This window comes from Odontomachus brunneus, unplaced genomic scaffold, assembly GCF_010583005.1.
Source record: "Odontomachus brunneus isolate Ranch 3 - 2012 unplaced genomic scaffold, Obru_v1 Obru_scaffold_232, whole genome shotgun sequence".
NCBI classification, from domain to species: Eukaryota; Metazoa; Arthropoda; class Insecta; order Hymenoptera; family Formicidae; genus Odontomachus; species Odontomachus brunneus.
Genome location: NW_022639682.1, coordinates 252,303 through 266,941, shown reverse-complemented (window position 1 = coordinate 266,941; position 14,639 = coordinate 252,303). Strand labels below are relative to the sequence as shown.

The 14,639-nt window shown below is 33.0% G+C and overlaps 1 protein-coding gene across 4 annotated transcripts in view; it reads right to left on the bottom strand.

Annotated features, from left to right (window-relative positions):
• Positions 1 to 14,180, bottom strand: part of LOC116852514 (sodium/potassium-transporting ATPase subunit alpha) — a 149,511-nt gene extending 135,331 nt beyond the window's left edge. For 2 of the 4 annotated variants that reach the window (XM_032832965.1, XM_032832961.1), the window contains exon 1: positions 13,898 to 14,180. In XM_032832965.1, coding sequence (XP_032688856.1) covers positions 13,898 to 13,927 — 30 coding nt within the window. In that variant the 5' untranslated portion in view covers positions 13,928 to 14,180. The remainder of the gene's footprint in view (positions 1 to 13,897) is intronic. The other 2 variants (XM_032832960.1, XM_032832963.1) reach the window with 1 other exon arrangement.
• Between the last annotated feature and the right edge of the window lie 459 nt (positions 14,181 to 14,639).

Genomic DNA, 14,639 nt, shown 5'->3' with positions numbered 1-14,639 from the left:
ATATATATATATATATATATATATATATATATATATATATATATATATATATATATATATATATATATATATATATATATATATATATACATACACAAACATATATACGCGGTATGTAGATTAGCTAAAGTTAATTCAGACTCAAATAAATTAAATCATCATACTTTATCATAAAATTCGAATTACTGAACATTTTTTCTCAAAGATTGTTTGTTATTTTAAGACAAAGAGGAAGAATGTAGACATGGTGTTTATATTATTTCTTTATATTAAATACAATTTAGCATCATATTTGAATGATGCAACACACTGGAGGTATGTAGAACATTTCTGTGTAATTGTCATTTATAATTTTAATGAATCTTTATAAATCTTTGTATTTAAAAGTTAAATAACATACTCATATAAAATACAATGCAAATTACGAAAATTACAAATTCATGTAACTTAAAACTAATCTACTCTGTAGTATTCCATCAAATTTAAGACTTAAATTAATAGATTTATATATGTTCTTCCGGATCATCCCTTTTGATCCTTAGAGATTTTTATCCTTAGAGGAAAGTAGCCAAAAGCGACATAGATCTTCTAAAGCGACATATCTCTATATCTTATATATTAAATGTTGTATTTTATCAAAACTAATATAAACGTAATTCGTCTTATCAGTTAAGTCATGAAAAATTCATAATTAGTATATTTCTTGTTCTTTTATATGCTAAATTAGCAAATATCGAATTTTAGAAATTCGCAAGTTTTATTTCTATAATTTATTGATGAATTTAGGATTGTATTTAGGATTTTGGTCACACAAAAAATTAAAAAAACTGCTATGTACGCGTTTGTCCGTCGAATCGATTTATTATTCAATCTTATACGCAGTTCTCGCGTATCTCGAGATAAAATTTTCCAACCGCGATCCGGCTACTTTGTGTTACGATGCGAAATTAATGTCTTGACGAAACGATCGTGTAATTAGTACTCAATAATCCGAGCAATGCGATGATCGAAATGCGTATTCATGTTAATTAGTTCGGATCGCGGTGATTGCACACCGCGCGAAGGGAAAAGTTATAGTATGGTTGTAGTTTTGAACGGAATAAACGCATAGAATGTATCGCGTAGAAACGACATAAAAAGGATTCTCACGAAAACAGACGTAATTCTTAATAGATATTTATATTTTCTTAATTATTTATATTTTCTAAACGTCATTTATAGAAACGCAGTCATGTTTCCTTTGCATTCTAATCCTAATAAACGTGAGATCGTCGGTCTTGCGATTCTTTATCCAAACTCGCGATTCGCGTTATTGCACATTGAAAAAAACAGACTGATAATTATTAGCAAATATATTTGGTTACAAAATTTAAGTAAATACTTGGTAACTCCAATAATATAAATATGATAATAATAATGTAAATATGATAATAAATACATAGAAAATTTAATGTATGAAAGACTTTCATTTTTATCACAGTCAAATGGACTAAAGATTCTAGCAATTATCAAATATTTAACATCTTGCCAAATATTTGAGGACTACTATTATCAGATATTTAGTAAGGGTTATGAAATTTCATGCAATTTTGTTTTACAAAATATATTTGGTAACTACTAATATTTATTTTATTAAGCCAACAAAATATCTGGTGACTATCAATTATACCTATATCGACATCTATTGATATTTATCATATGTTTATTATTACGTTATTTCTAATGTTTGCTAATAAGCATGGTGATATCACGTTTCTTGAAAGTTATAAAAACATATTATAAGCATGAATACAGAAATATCGTCAGAGTAGGACTTACTAATTCTTGCTAGACTATGAGATACAATATCGGATGAGAGAGTCTAAGAATGAATGGATGACCACTACGGAATCAAATGAAAGCACGAACGAAACTTCGCGTATGAGACAAAAAAAGCGTCAGGAGATGTAAAAAAAAATAAAGTATCAGATGCCTTAAAATAATTAAAATAGAATAATGAGATTTTCTGAATAAAATAAAAAAGCTATTGAAAACGATTCTCATCTCGAATTCAAGCTTTAGTAATATTTCATTTTCTACTGCTAAAATTTGCTATTAATTTTCAAAATTTAGTTTAATCTAAACATATAGTTCAAGCAACTAAGGCTCCTATTCTCTACTTTTTAATGACAATGTCGTTACTGTTACATCGTCGTTGCGTAACATATGATCAAGGAAACAACGACAACATAACGATAACAATATTGTTGAAAGTTACAGAATAGTCCCACACAACAGAGGTGTTCAAAATATATCATAGGGATATCCTAAAGGAATATCCTAAAGATTATATTTGGAATATGCGATATTTTCAAGATATCCCTATGATGTATTTGGAATATTCCTGCTGTATGAGATCTCCTTAACCTTAGTTCTGAAAACTACATATTTACATTATATAATTAAATAATTTCCCTATTGTACATTTGACCCGCATTATTTGTCTAAATAATTAAGTAACAACTACAAAATTTTATTACTTGTTACGAAAACCTTCTTTCAATGTATAATATTTTTGTATTTTTTTAAACCACTACTATTTCGTAACTTATTATCGGCAAAATTCTGTACTTTATTGAAATTATAATGTTTTTTGTATTTTTCATTGTTTTTGAGTCAGTGGTTCGAGAGGATCGCGCGAAAGTCGGCAATGACAGACGAATCCCTCCGGAACCTAAATCGACGCTTATTACGCGCATGCAGATTTGTCGATGCGGATTTTACGAGCTGCGTGCCGCCATCTCGACGTAACCTCGCGAAGCGACTCAACCTGGTCATGGACTCACGGATCGATTGTCGAGAAAGGGCGCGTCCGATGATTTCCACCAGCTATGTGTGCTCTGACGGACCTCAGGGAAATCATCGGTGACGTGGCACCAAGCACATACACGGACCATCGAGATATACAAACTTCGAATATTGGATGTTATCTCGCTGCTTAATGTCGAAACGATGAGACACTCAACCAAATGACGATAAATATTAATTAACATTGACATTAACGTTAACGATCGTAAACATATTGTGCTAACTAAAAGAATCTTTGAATGACTTTTAAATTAACGCATTGTGACGAATAAGCTTTATCTAAATTATCGTTTTCTTCTCGAATTTTTTTGCTCGACGCCACTTATCTCACACTTCCGTGAAAAGTTCAGCGTTTTCGTAAAAAATGTGAAAATAAAGACTGCCAATGCTGCGATTATAAGAAAAGAATTGCGACCACGATAAAATGTCGCACTTGTTTTATGACAAAAACCGACGCACAGCAGTTCAAAACAAAAAATACGTGATAAAACGAACATAACATTTTCTTAAGCCTCTGTATCGTTTCGTTCCATACATTTTAGTTTCTCCGTTTTAATTCCATAGTGATGTCCTTTGTTCTGACCGTGCTCTTTGTTGCTTAACCTCGATGATCAAGGAAGGGACTAGTGATTCCAATGAACTTTGACGATATCTTTATAGGCGATATCTTTACTAACAATATATTCTTATATCATTCAAAAATATTCTAATGGTATATTTACTGTAGCAAATATGGATAAACAAACAAACAAGTATGGATAACGCAAAAGCCGATATGTGACAGATATTGTTAAAATGTATATTGGTGAGTCAGTGGCGATATGATTGCTTTCAAATTTTTAAACAAACATTAAAATTAGAGTAAACAATAAATTAGTTAAAAAAAACAAGGCATGTAACCACTTAAATTAATCATGAGAAATTTTGTTCATTATTTTTGTTATCAAAATATTTAAATTATTAAAATTCAAATATTATTTAAATTATTTTGGCAGAAAAAATAAATGCTACTTCTAAAATACGTTTATAACATTCGACTTATGGAATATTGTTCATTATATTCTAATCTAAATAAACGTTCTAGAAACGTCCGCCTAGCTGCCTCCCTCCCTCCCACTTAATACAAAATGAACGCAGACGATATATAATAATAATGCGCTATTTATGCGCTCTTCGAAAATGAAACGCAAAAATTTTGCGCTCTTTTAGTTACAATAAAATAAAATTTGTTTAGTGGGGGGCTAGATGGGCTGCCAGTTAGCCCCCTACTTATAAATAATTACTTTTTCAGCAAAACAAATAGGTAGGAATTATGCGCTAATTATGCGCTCTTATAATCAGGTAAATTCGATTTTTGCGCTGCAACTCTTAAGGGACTTCTCCCTTGACGCGAAAAACATAATCGCCATAAAATTCCTTTAAAACGATAGAAATCATTAAATCAATTATGTACGATGAATCTACGATTTATGCGCTCTTATATCCAGACAATTTAGATTTTTGCGCTGCAATCCTTAAAGAACTTTTCTCTTGACGCCAGAAAACTTCTTAAAAATGAAAAAGATCGCTAAACCAATTATATACGATGAATCTACGATTTATACGCTCTTATATCCAGGCCTTTTTCATTTTTAAGAAGTTTTCTGAGGATTATGTTTACCGCGTCAAGAGAAAAATCCCTTAAGGGTTGCAGCGCAAAAATCGAATTTGCCTGAATGTAAGAGCGCATAATTAGCGCATAATTAGCGCATAATTCCTATTTGTTTTGCTAAAAAAGTAATTATTTATAAGTGGGAGGAGGTTAACTGGCAGCCCATCTAGCACCCCCTAAACAAATTTTATTTTATCGTAACTAAAAAAACGCAAAATTTTTGCGTTTCATTTTCGAAGAGCGCATTAATAACACATTATTATATATCGTCTGCGTTCATTTTACCTTAAGTGGGGGGAGAGGGGCAGCTAGGCGGCGACGTGTTCTAGAATTATCTTAAACATGTCCAGGATGTCTTAAGAAGTGACTCAAAATTTTCTAAGTATATCCAGGATTATTTCAGGACATGTTGTGTCATCTGGGAAATAACATACTAAACATTGTTTACAATTAAATTAGATACATAATTGATTAATTCCTCTATATGTATAAGTTATCGGTTGATATATTTACTTCTAATAAAATATATGTTATAGTAAAATTAATAAAATATTTCGACTCACGTTTTTAAAAATATTCTAAAAATATTTGGAAAACAATGTTATTAATTATATTAAATAATATTTGTAAAACATTTATAAAATGATTATTAAAAAATGATTAAAAATTATATAATAATATCAAAAATTATAAATTAATAAAAAAATTATATAATAATATCACGTTAAAAAATGTAGACTTTATGTTTCTTGTTTACTGGGAGTAATAAAAATATGAAAAATTGTTATTACTTGAAAAACTGCACGTTGTTGTAATCAAATTTTGTAATCAAATTTTAGCTGATTACCTTCCTTGCATTTGATTTAATGCATTCATGACAATTGTATTTATTAAATATAAACTTTAAATATATTTAACAACTATAAATGTATTTGAGATATCTAAATTTATATATTAAAGTATGCTTATAAACATACATAAACCAGTTTTAGTAATACAAAATTTTTGAATTTGAAATATATTGAATATTTATAATGTCTAATAAAAACTTTTAATTAAGAAAAGGGCGTGTGATTCAATTGATGATAGCTTATTAGTAAAAGATTATAACATAAATATTTCAAAGATTGATAACAAAATCAGAAATTTAATTTTTCTGATGTTCTTCACTTTTCGAACTACTGTGCGACATAGCAGGTCGGAATCGTTCGAAGCTGATTACTGGAATTTTTTTCTCTACATTTTTAATGCACAAACTTAATTATGGCCGCTTAATTAAGTCTTCTTGCAAAGTATATTTATACTCGGTCGCCATAAGATAGTTGCGAAAACGTCGTAACAGCGCGAAGGATATTGATTTTCCTGTACGATTAACTTATACTTGCAGCCGCGATGTTTACACCACAATTCACTCCGTTGTCCATGATGCTCCACTACATGTTCGTTGATGTATATACAGGGAACTATCGCTCATATATAAATATTCAACCTTAATAGTTTCTGTTCCTCAACAATTTCTAGCGACAGATAATTATAAAAGCTGCTGTTATATCTCGAAGCAAGGAGGCCGGCGGAATTAAAAGAATTTTATTAGGGAAATAAAATCAACTAACCATTCTACGCGACTACAGGGACAAATACAAATGGTAATCCGTGGACGAATCGAGTGCGCGGTGACGATGAATAGAAGGGAAAACGAGTTTACGATACGATTATCGTGTATAGCCGATGTATTTATTCTCGTTAATGTTGCCTCTCTTCCACTTTCTTTCTTTTTCTCTGTTCCCTTCACCTTACTCTCTTTCTCTTCCTTTATCCATAGTATTACGAGTGGATGTGACCTTGACACAAATCCGCACCGAGAAATTTACGGTCTATCTCGAGTTTTGTGGATGGATTACTTTTTTCCAAGCGATTCCGAGTGAAGAGAGGATTGCTTTAATGTTCCAGCGCGCCCCTTGTGTATCTGATCGGAGCAAATGATGAGTTCGGCAAGGTACGTCGAATCATCCTGGATACATGGTGTGAGTTTCGCTTGAGTATTATTCGAGACTTGAGCTCCTCGGTAGTCTAAAATTCAAGACTCCGGAAGCTCGTTTCAAAATTCTAGGGATTCAACGCGAAAATCAGCGACTGCAAGTCAGTGTGCGACTTCCAAAGTATCGTGTAATATCATTCCACTTGCTTTTCCGCGAACAAAGTTGGATACATTGAAGTTAGAATTTAAGATCGATACCTGTGTCCGTTTCAACGCGGTCACAGGGAGAAATGATCGTAGCGACGGGAAAAAAATGAAGATAATAATAGGAGAAGATGCATAACGGAAGTTCATCGATCCTAAATTACGTATGTACATATGTGCGCTGAAAAGCGCGCATCCGCGTTCGTGTCGCGAGGCGGAGACACGCGAGACACGTATACAACGACAAAATACCGGTATAGAATATTCGCGTCCTATCTTCACGCTTCGATTGAAATTATGATTTCCGTGAAGATCGAATATCCGAGGAAAGTAGTCGTGATAATAACATGCAATATATCTCGACATGCCTCCGTAAAACCGTATTTCGCGTACGGTTATGTTAAATCGCCACATACAAAATATGCAATCTAACTTGACCTAATCAAGTCTAACATACGTGAATTACTCACCCTTTCCGACCGATAGAATCGAATACCGAAGCTTATCGCGAATATCGCGTCTATTGATTCCGTAACTTTTAACGACAATGTCGTTATCGTTACGTTGCGCAGGTATAATACATGGTAGATAAGTTGCGCAACGACTCATCATATTAACGATATTGTCGTTAGGAAGTTACAGAATAGATCTACTACTGACGATCTATTCTTGTTTTCATAATATGACGAATCTTTATTAATAATACACAAATTTATATTCTTTTTCTTTTCACAATATACTACTTTGGACAATTAGTTTAATTGTTTAAATGGTTTTTTAGTTGAAAATAAGTTCGTGTAAATTGATTTAGATTATGCACGAGGTGAACGTTTCGGTGCGAGAACTCTTATAAAGTCATGCAAAAATAATATAAAGTAAGAATAGGAAGATGAACATCCATCCATCTTACGTCGATAGGTGTATAAGAAAGTGAGTGACATTTACTTCTTTCCTCTTTCTCTTTTTCCTTTTATTCTTCTCCTTCATCGAGAAAAATGCACATGGCATTGAGTATGCAGTGCGACGCATGTCGTGTCGAAAGAAGTCAGTCGCATTCGTGCGAAATCTTTTAAGAACTTCTCCTCCATCGTGCTTGAGTAGCGGTCTCTATAATCTGTGAATGCTTAGTGTCTCTATGTGCAGTATTGCACAATCGAAGGATTTAATTTGCATTCTTTTAGAATTCGATGGTAAATTCATTCTAATTAAATTTCCTCGATTTAAAGGCGCGCGCACGCTATTATTGCAGCAACCAGCGTTGTTCTCACGTTTCGAAGAAAAGCAATATTTGCTTGTGCTTTTTAAATGATATCAGTCGTTTACACGTTCAATGCATTATTTTAAGATTAAATCATTGATATAGATCTATTGAAAGTCCCATTTGATTGACGCATTGACTGCCAAATATTTGAGGGATGCCTGAAATATCATCTAATAGATATTTGGAATATCGAATACTTTTATTAATCATCTATCTTTTAGTGCAACTTATAAAATTTGTCTTGATATTGTAAAAATATTTGTATTTTAGCTATTTCATTTTCCACATAACTTAAGCTATTGAATTGTTGGATAAAATTATTTATTCAGCAAGATCTCCTTTAATTGTTTTAGTTGTTTTAAAAGTGTTGATGTTTAAGTAGATTTATCGGAATTGAATTTCGAGCAGTCATTTCGTTGAATCTGTATTATCTAAAAGAAAAAAAGGAAACCAGAAAAAACGTACCGAAATTCAAAAAACATAAGATAATTTTTCGAAAAGTTACAATCCTAAAAATCGAATAACGACAATCTCCCAAAGTATTAGAAATATGCAATTATCTCGAAAAGTTGTAAAATATCGAAAGTAGGACATAATCTGCTAAAATGTAAAATTTTCGAGATAAAGGCGTGAAATTGTCCTACAAATTTATAATATCAAAACAGTGGAACAAAACAGCATATTTGAAAATAGCTTTCCTAAGACATAAAATATATCTCTCGTTATACGCAATCCGTCGTATATGGGTTTTACTATTATAATTACATAAAAATACGCTGGATTTTCAATAAAATGATATTTGAATTAAGTAAATAATTTTTTGTGTATTTATAAGAAAAGCATTATTTATTTTGTAACACTGCATCTTTTTAAACAAAGTAAATACATTGGAAAAATATATATACATTGTTCTACATTGGAAAAATATATATACTTAAATAAATATTTGTTTATGGCAAAAAATATTTACTTCAGTTAAGTAAATAATTTCATTTAAAATGAAAAATAGTTTGATAAAGATTAAAAAAGTAGTATAACAAAAATAAACAAGATTTTTTTTTTATTAAAAATGCAGAAACTTTTTTAACTGAAAGAAAGTTTTAACTAAAAAAAATTTTTTAATTGAATTAAAGTTCATTTAGTTCTTATTAACAGATACTTTTATGTTAAAAAAGCACTCTTTTTCTCTCCTCTCCTCTCTCTCCTCTCTCCCTCTCTCTCTCTCTCTCTCTCTTTACCGATTACCGATAACCATTTATTTATTTTTTTATTTACTTATTTTAAAAAATAAGTTTTACAGTTTCCATTTATAACATACAATAATATCTGGAAATAAGTACCTGAAGAGAGTTCTGAAAACCTCATAAGACATTATTGTCTTCAGAACACTCGGATACTTTAAACCAGAGCTTAGCCGGTGTTGCACATTTCGATTTTCGACTTGCTCCTTCTAGCGTTATTCCCCTTACCATCCCGTACGTAACCTAGCCGTTTAAGATTTAGGAGTGTATGGCTTGTAAATATATGTTTCTAATAGTAGCTATCTACTATATATCTATCTAGTAGTTTTTCACTATTAGAAAAATATATGTTTACAAGTTAAATGAATAAATATAATTACTTTATTTCAGTCTAAAATTTTTACAAAAAACTTCAATTAAAATAAGGTAAACATATGATGTATCATAAAGTAAGGCATGCATATGACATATATACAGTAGTATATATGGTGAGTTACAAAACGGTCTGGACGCATTTCGAACACTGAAGTTGCAGCGCTTGAAGATGTCAAAATTGAGACGCATTTGCGTATGAATCGGTTATGACAGAAGTCGAAGTGACAGTACAAGGTGTATTATTAACACATTAACATGCTATCACGTTATCTTATATTTATTTTCACACTCTGTACTGTTACTTCTATCATAACCGATTCGTACGCAAATGTATCAACAGTGCTTCTCAATTTTGACATCTTAAAGCGCTGCAACTTTAGCTCGAAATGCATCCAAATCGTTTTGTGTCTTATAGCAAATTCAGTAGCTTGCACTAGTGCGCACTAAGGCTTGTTTACAGTACATTCTTATATTTAAGATCGTATCTTAAATACATATTTAAAAACATTTTAGCTAATAAAATGATTCGTACGGATGTTATCCGTACGAATCATTTTATATATCATAATATATATCATAATATATATCATATTACTAGTCAAAAATATTTGAAAATTTATTTAAAATAATCTTTATTTAAGATAATTTTATATACTTTATCTTTATCTTTAAATATAATAACATACTATGAACAAGCCTTAGTACGCACTCAGTACGCACTAGTGCAAGCAACCGAATTCGCTATTAGTGTACATTAAATTGCAGAATTTAGACACATTTTTTCCAATAAAGTTAGGAGAACATCAAATGAGAACTCATAAGTTTATATAAGAACGTTATTATAGAAACTAAAATAATAATATGTGAGACGTTATAACTGCAACGGAGAATTTAGGAGAAAAACATAATTATTTTTTATTTATTCTTATCTATCAGATAAGAGTATAATAAAAGATCAACATTTATACTATTTTTTTATTATTTTGGTTCCTGTCATAACCGATTGCTGCGCAAACATTAGCAGTAGCTCGTAATTAATTTAGAGTGATATTTAACTTAACTAATTTCATTGGAAAAGAATGTATTTAAATAGTTTTGCAACCGAATGGACTGATTTCGATATTACAGTAGCAAGACAATTTTATGATTTTACTATTTCGAGAAATTTATACTTTAGTATTTGAATTTTCAATATTTTAGTGAAATTTTATTTGAGAAGATTGTCCGGTTTGGGGGGGGGAGTTATAAGTTTTTCCTGATACGTTTCGTAAAAGGTGATGCGTTCTCAAAATATTCGTGAATTGACAACGTTATCGGTGTAAAATATTAATATTTATTTATAATTTGGAACAACTTGATATACACATACATATACGAAAGAAGACCTTATCTTACCAAAATTAGTTGCGTTTTATTTATTCATTATTCATTATTACGTGTTACACACGTGAGTCAAGAGGTGCGAAATTCGACGCAGTAGATGACATGTTACGATTAGACCCGCTGTTGCTATCAGCAGCGTGATTTCGCAAAAAGTAAATAATGTCAAAATAGATTCATCATCATATGTCAAAAAGTAAATAATTCAAACACTATGAAACAAGACCGACGACAACAACGAATGTCGTTTCGGGGCACAAGCGACCGCAAGGCCGCGTTGTCTCCCGACGACGAATAAATGTTCATCTAACGAGTAGATATCGATGCCAAGATATTTCCGTCCGCCGCATAAATACTCCCGAGGAAATATTCTTAGTCTTTTATCGCGTTTGAGCGTTCATCGCGCCAATCGAGCGGTCAATCTAGTTGAAGTAGATGCTCGCATTCTTTCCGGTGAACGATAATACACAATTAATTCTCATAAATCAAATAATACGCAATGAATAATTTAAAGAGAGTTTATGTACAATTTAATCTGCAGAATCTTTGGAAAAGATATAATATGTTAGATATAGTTATTATTAAAATATTATGTAAATATATAGTTATAATTCACCAATAATACGTAATAAATAATTCTTCGATAATTCATAAATATATAATTTATCACACACACACACACACACACACACACACACACACACACACACACACACACACACACACACACACACACACACACACACACACACACACACACACACACACACACACACACACACACACACACACACACACACACACACACACACACACACACACACACACACACACACACACACACACACACACACACACACACACACACACACACACACACACACACACACACACACACACACACACACACACACACACACACACACACACACACACACACACACACACACACACACACACACACACACACACACACACACACACACACACACACACACACACACACACACACACACACACACACACACACACACACACACACACACACACACACACACACACACACACACACACACACACACACACACACACACACACACACACACACACACACACACACACACACACACACACACACACACACACACACACACACACACACACACACACACACACACACACACACACACACACACACACACACACACACACACACACACACACACACACACACACACACACACACACACACACACACACACACACACACACACACACACACACACACACACACACACACACACACACACACACGTACACGCATTCGCACATGCGTAACACACGCGCACCCGCGCGCACACACACACATATATAAGAAATTTAATAAATAATTTATCATTATTTTATAAATAATTCATAAATAATAAATAGATAAGGTATTGTTAAACTTTATATTAAATTCTACGTTTAACTTTTCTAATAAAATGCCATTGTTTTTCAATCTTCACTTATTTTTGAATTGTTATCATAATGCATAAATAAATAAATTTTGATACTCTGTTATATTTGTTTTTACTTATTTATTTAATTAATTAAATTTTTATTATTATTTTATCCATTTGTTTTCCCTATTTATTTTGTCTATTTATGTACTTGTTTAGATATTTATTTATTTATTTATCCATTCGTATTTATATCCATGTTCGATAAAAATTTTGTTTTTGATATTATTTATATCTTTCTTATTAAAATTATAATTATTTCTGTCCTCGCGCGTGTTACTTCATTTCCACACTATATTATTTTTACTATATTACACTTTCACTATGTAACAAAAAGTTTCTATCATTAATAAATAATTATTATATATAATAAATATTAGATAAATAATCATCTCATAATTCATAAATTTGATAAATCATCAAATTTGTGTAAATTTAATAGTAATAATAGAATAAGAAGTTCGAAATAAAACATTTATGATATGTAAATTATTATTATTATTTCGTTATCATTATTAATATATATTTTTATGGGTATTGATATTTTCAAGTAACTGCTTGTTACGGCCAAAGGTTCATTCCTAATTCGCCTTGTCGCACCGTAATTGTTTGAGTAACGGCTCATGAGTCATCTTCGTTCAATGACATATGCACTATCATAAATTTATATTTCTCAAAAGTACATCATATTTAGCACTATACTTAGTATTATACATTACCCAAAACAAATAAATAAATTAAGTAAAATTATTTTTAAAGATGAAGAACATGTATTGTTTATTCAATTGCCTTATCCAAAATGCTCCGTAAATTATGCATACACGTAATTTATAGCACGAATCGACAATACACATTCCAAGTTAAAATTGTCGCAACATATGTAATCGGACATCAATTCGCACCAAATGTAAAAATGCTTGCGCTTCGATCAATTCCCTCGCGGTCTTAACTGACTATCAATATTCGCTGTACTCACTATATTTTCAAAATCACCTGAGAGTATCTTGTTTCGATTCAAAGCAAATGGAGATATCAGGAAACACGCGTCCTCGAGACGCGAATCGCGGCTGTTACAGCGGTGTCAAGTCAGGTCAGGTTATAGTTAAGCAGAACGGATTTATCGAGGCACAGGGCGTGGTTTGTGCTGGACAACGTGACGTTCTGCGTGGTCGAGGCGGTTGATGACGCATGGCGTCGCACGCGCGGCAACTCGCGTGGTATGATGAGGAACTGTGTGGAACGACAACGACGGCGACCGTCATTCGGCCGATCATTCGGGTGAATCGAAGAAATTCGATGGAATCAATAGCCGGTGTAATGATCATGACATTTTATTCAAGGCGTAAGAACAACATACAACGACACGATCCTTATCGTACCACCGCGACGTCCTGCGTGCTGTAATAATGCAACTACCAACGTATCGAATGGAGAAAAAAGCATGAATAGAATACTGACCTCGGTGGCTAGCTTCCCCTTGGACGCCATCTTGACAACAAGCCGGTGGCGCTCGGACTTGACCGACTACCTGCTCGCCTCCTGCTACTCCAACTACCTGCTGCGCGCGTGTCGCGCGTGCTTCTCACGCTGGATTGTTTCCGATGCCCTGATCTCCCACACACTGAGTACCGTGTACTACTAATCCGTCCGTCTGCCCGTACGCTCTTTCGTTCGTTTATGCGTGCGTGGCACACGCGTCGACCGATCGCGCGCAACTCACTGACTTCCGTGTACGACCGAAACGCGTCGAGCGCGAGCTCCAACGCGACGCTCGCCTCACCGTGAGAGAGAAAAGGAAAGAGAGAGGCAGAGAAGGAGGGACAGAGATCGAAATACTGTGGTTCAACAGCAGGAGGAAAGAGGAAAGCAGGTGGGGCAAAGGAGAGAGCGAAATACGTACGTGTTTTGACGTCACGCAGCACACGATGCGATTCTTCGCGTCTCGCGATTGATAAGAATATATACGAATGCGACGATACCATATGTTCGCACAAAGTCTTGTTTGAAGTCATGCGATGATAAAAGCTGTAATAGAGCTGAATAAGAAGCTAAGATGCGTGCGCTGATCTCTCTCTCCTTCTCTCTCTCTCTCTCTCTCTCTCTCTCTTTCTCTCTTTCTTTCTCTTTTAGTACCCGCCATCTTGTTGCGTTTGTAGTGTGTGTGTGTGTGTGTGTGTGTGTGTGTGTGTGTGTGTGTGTG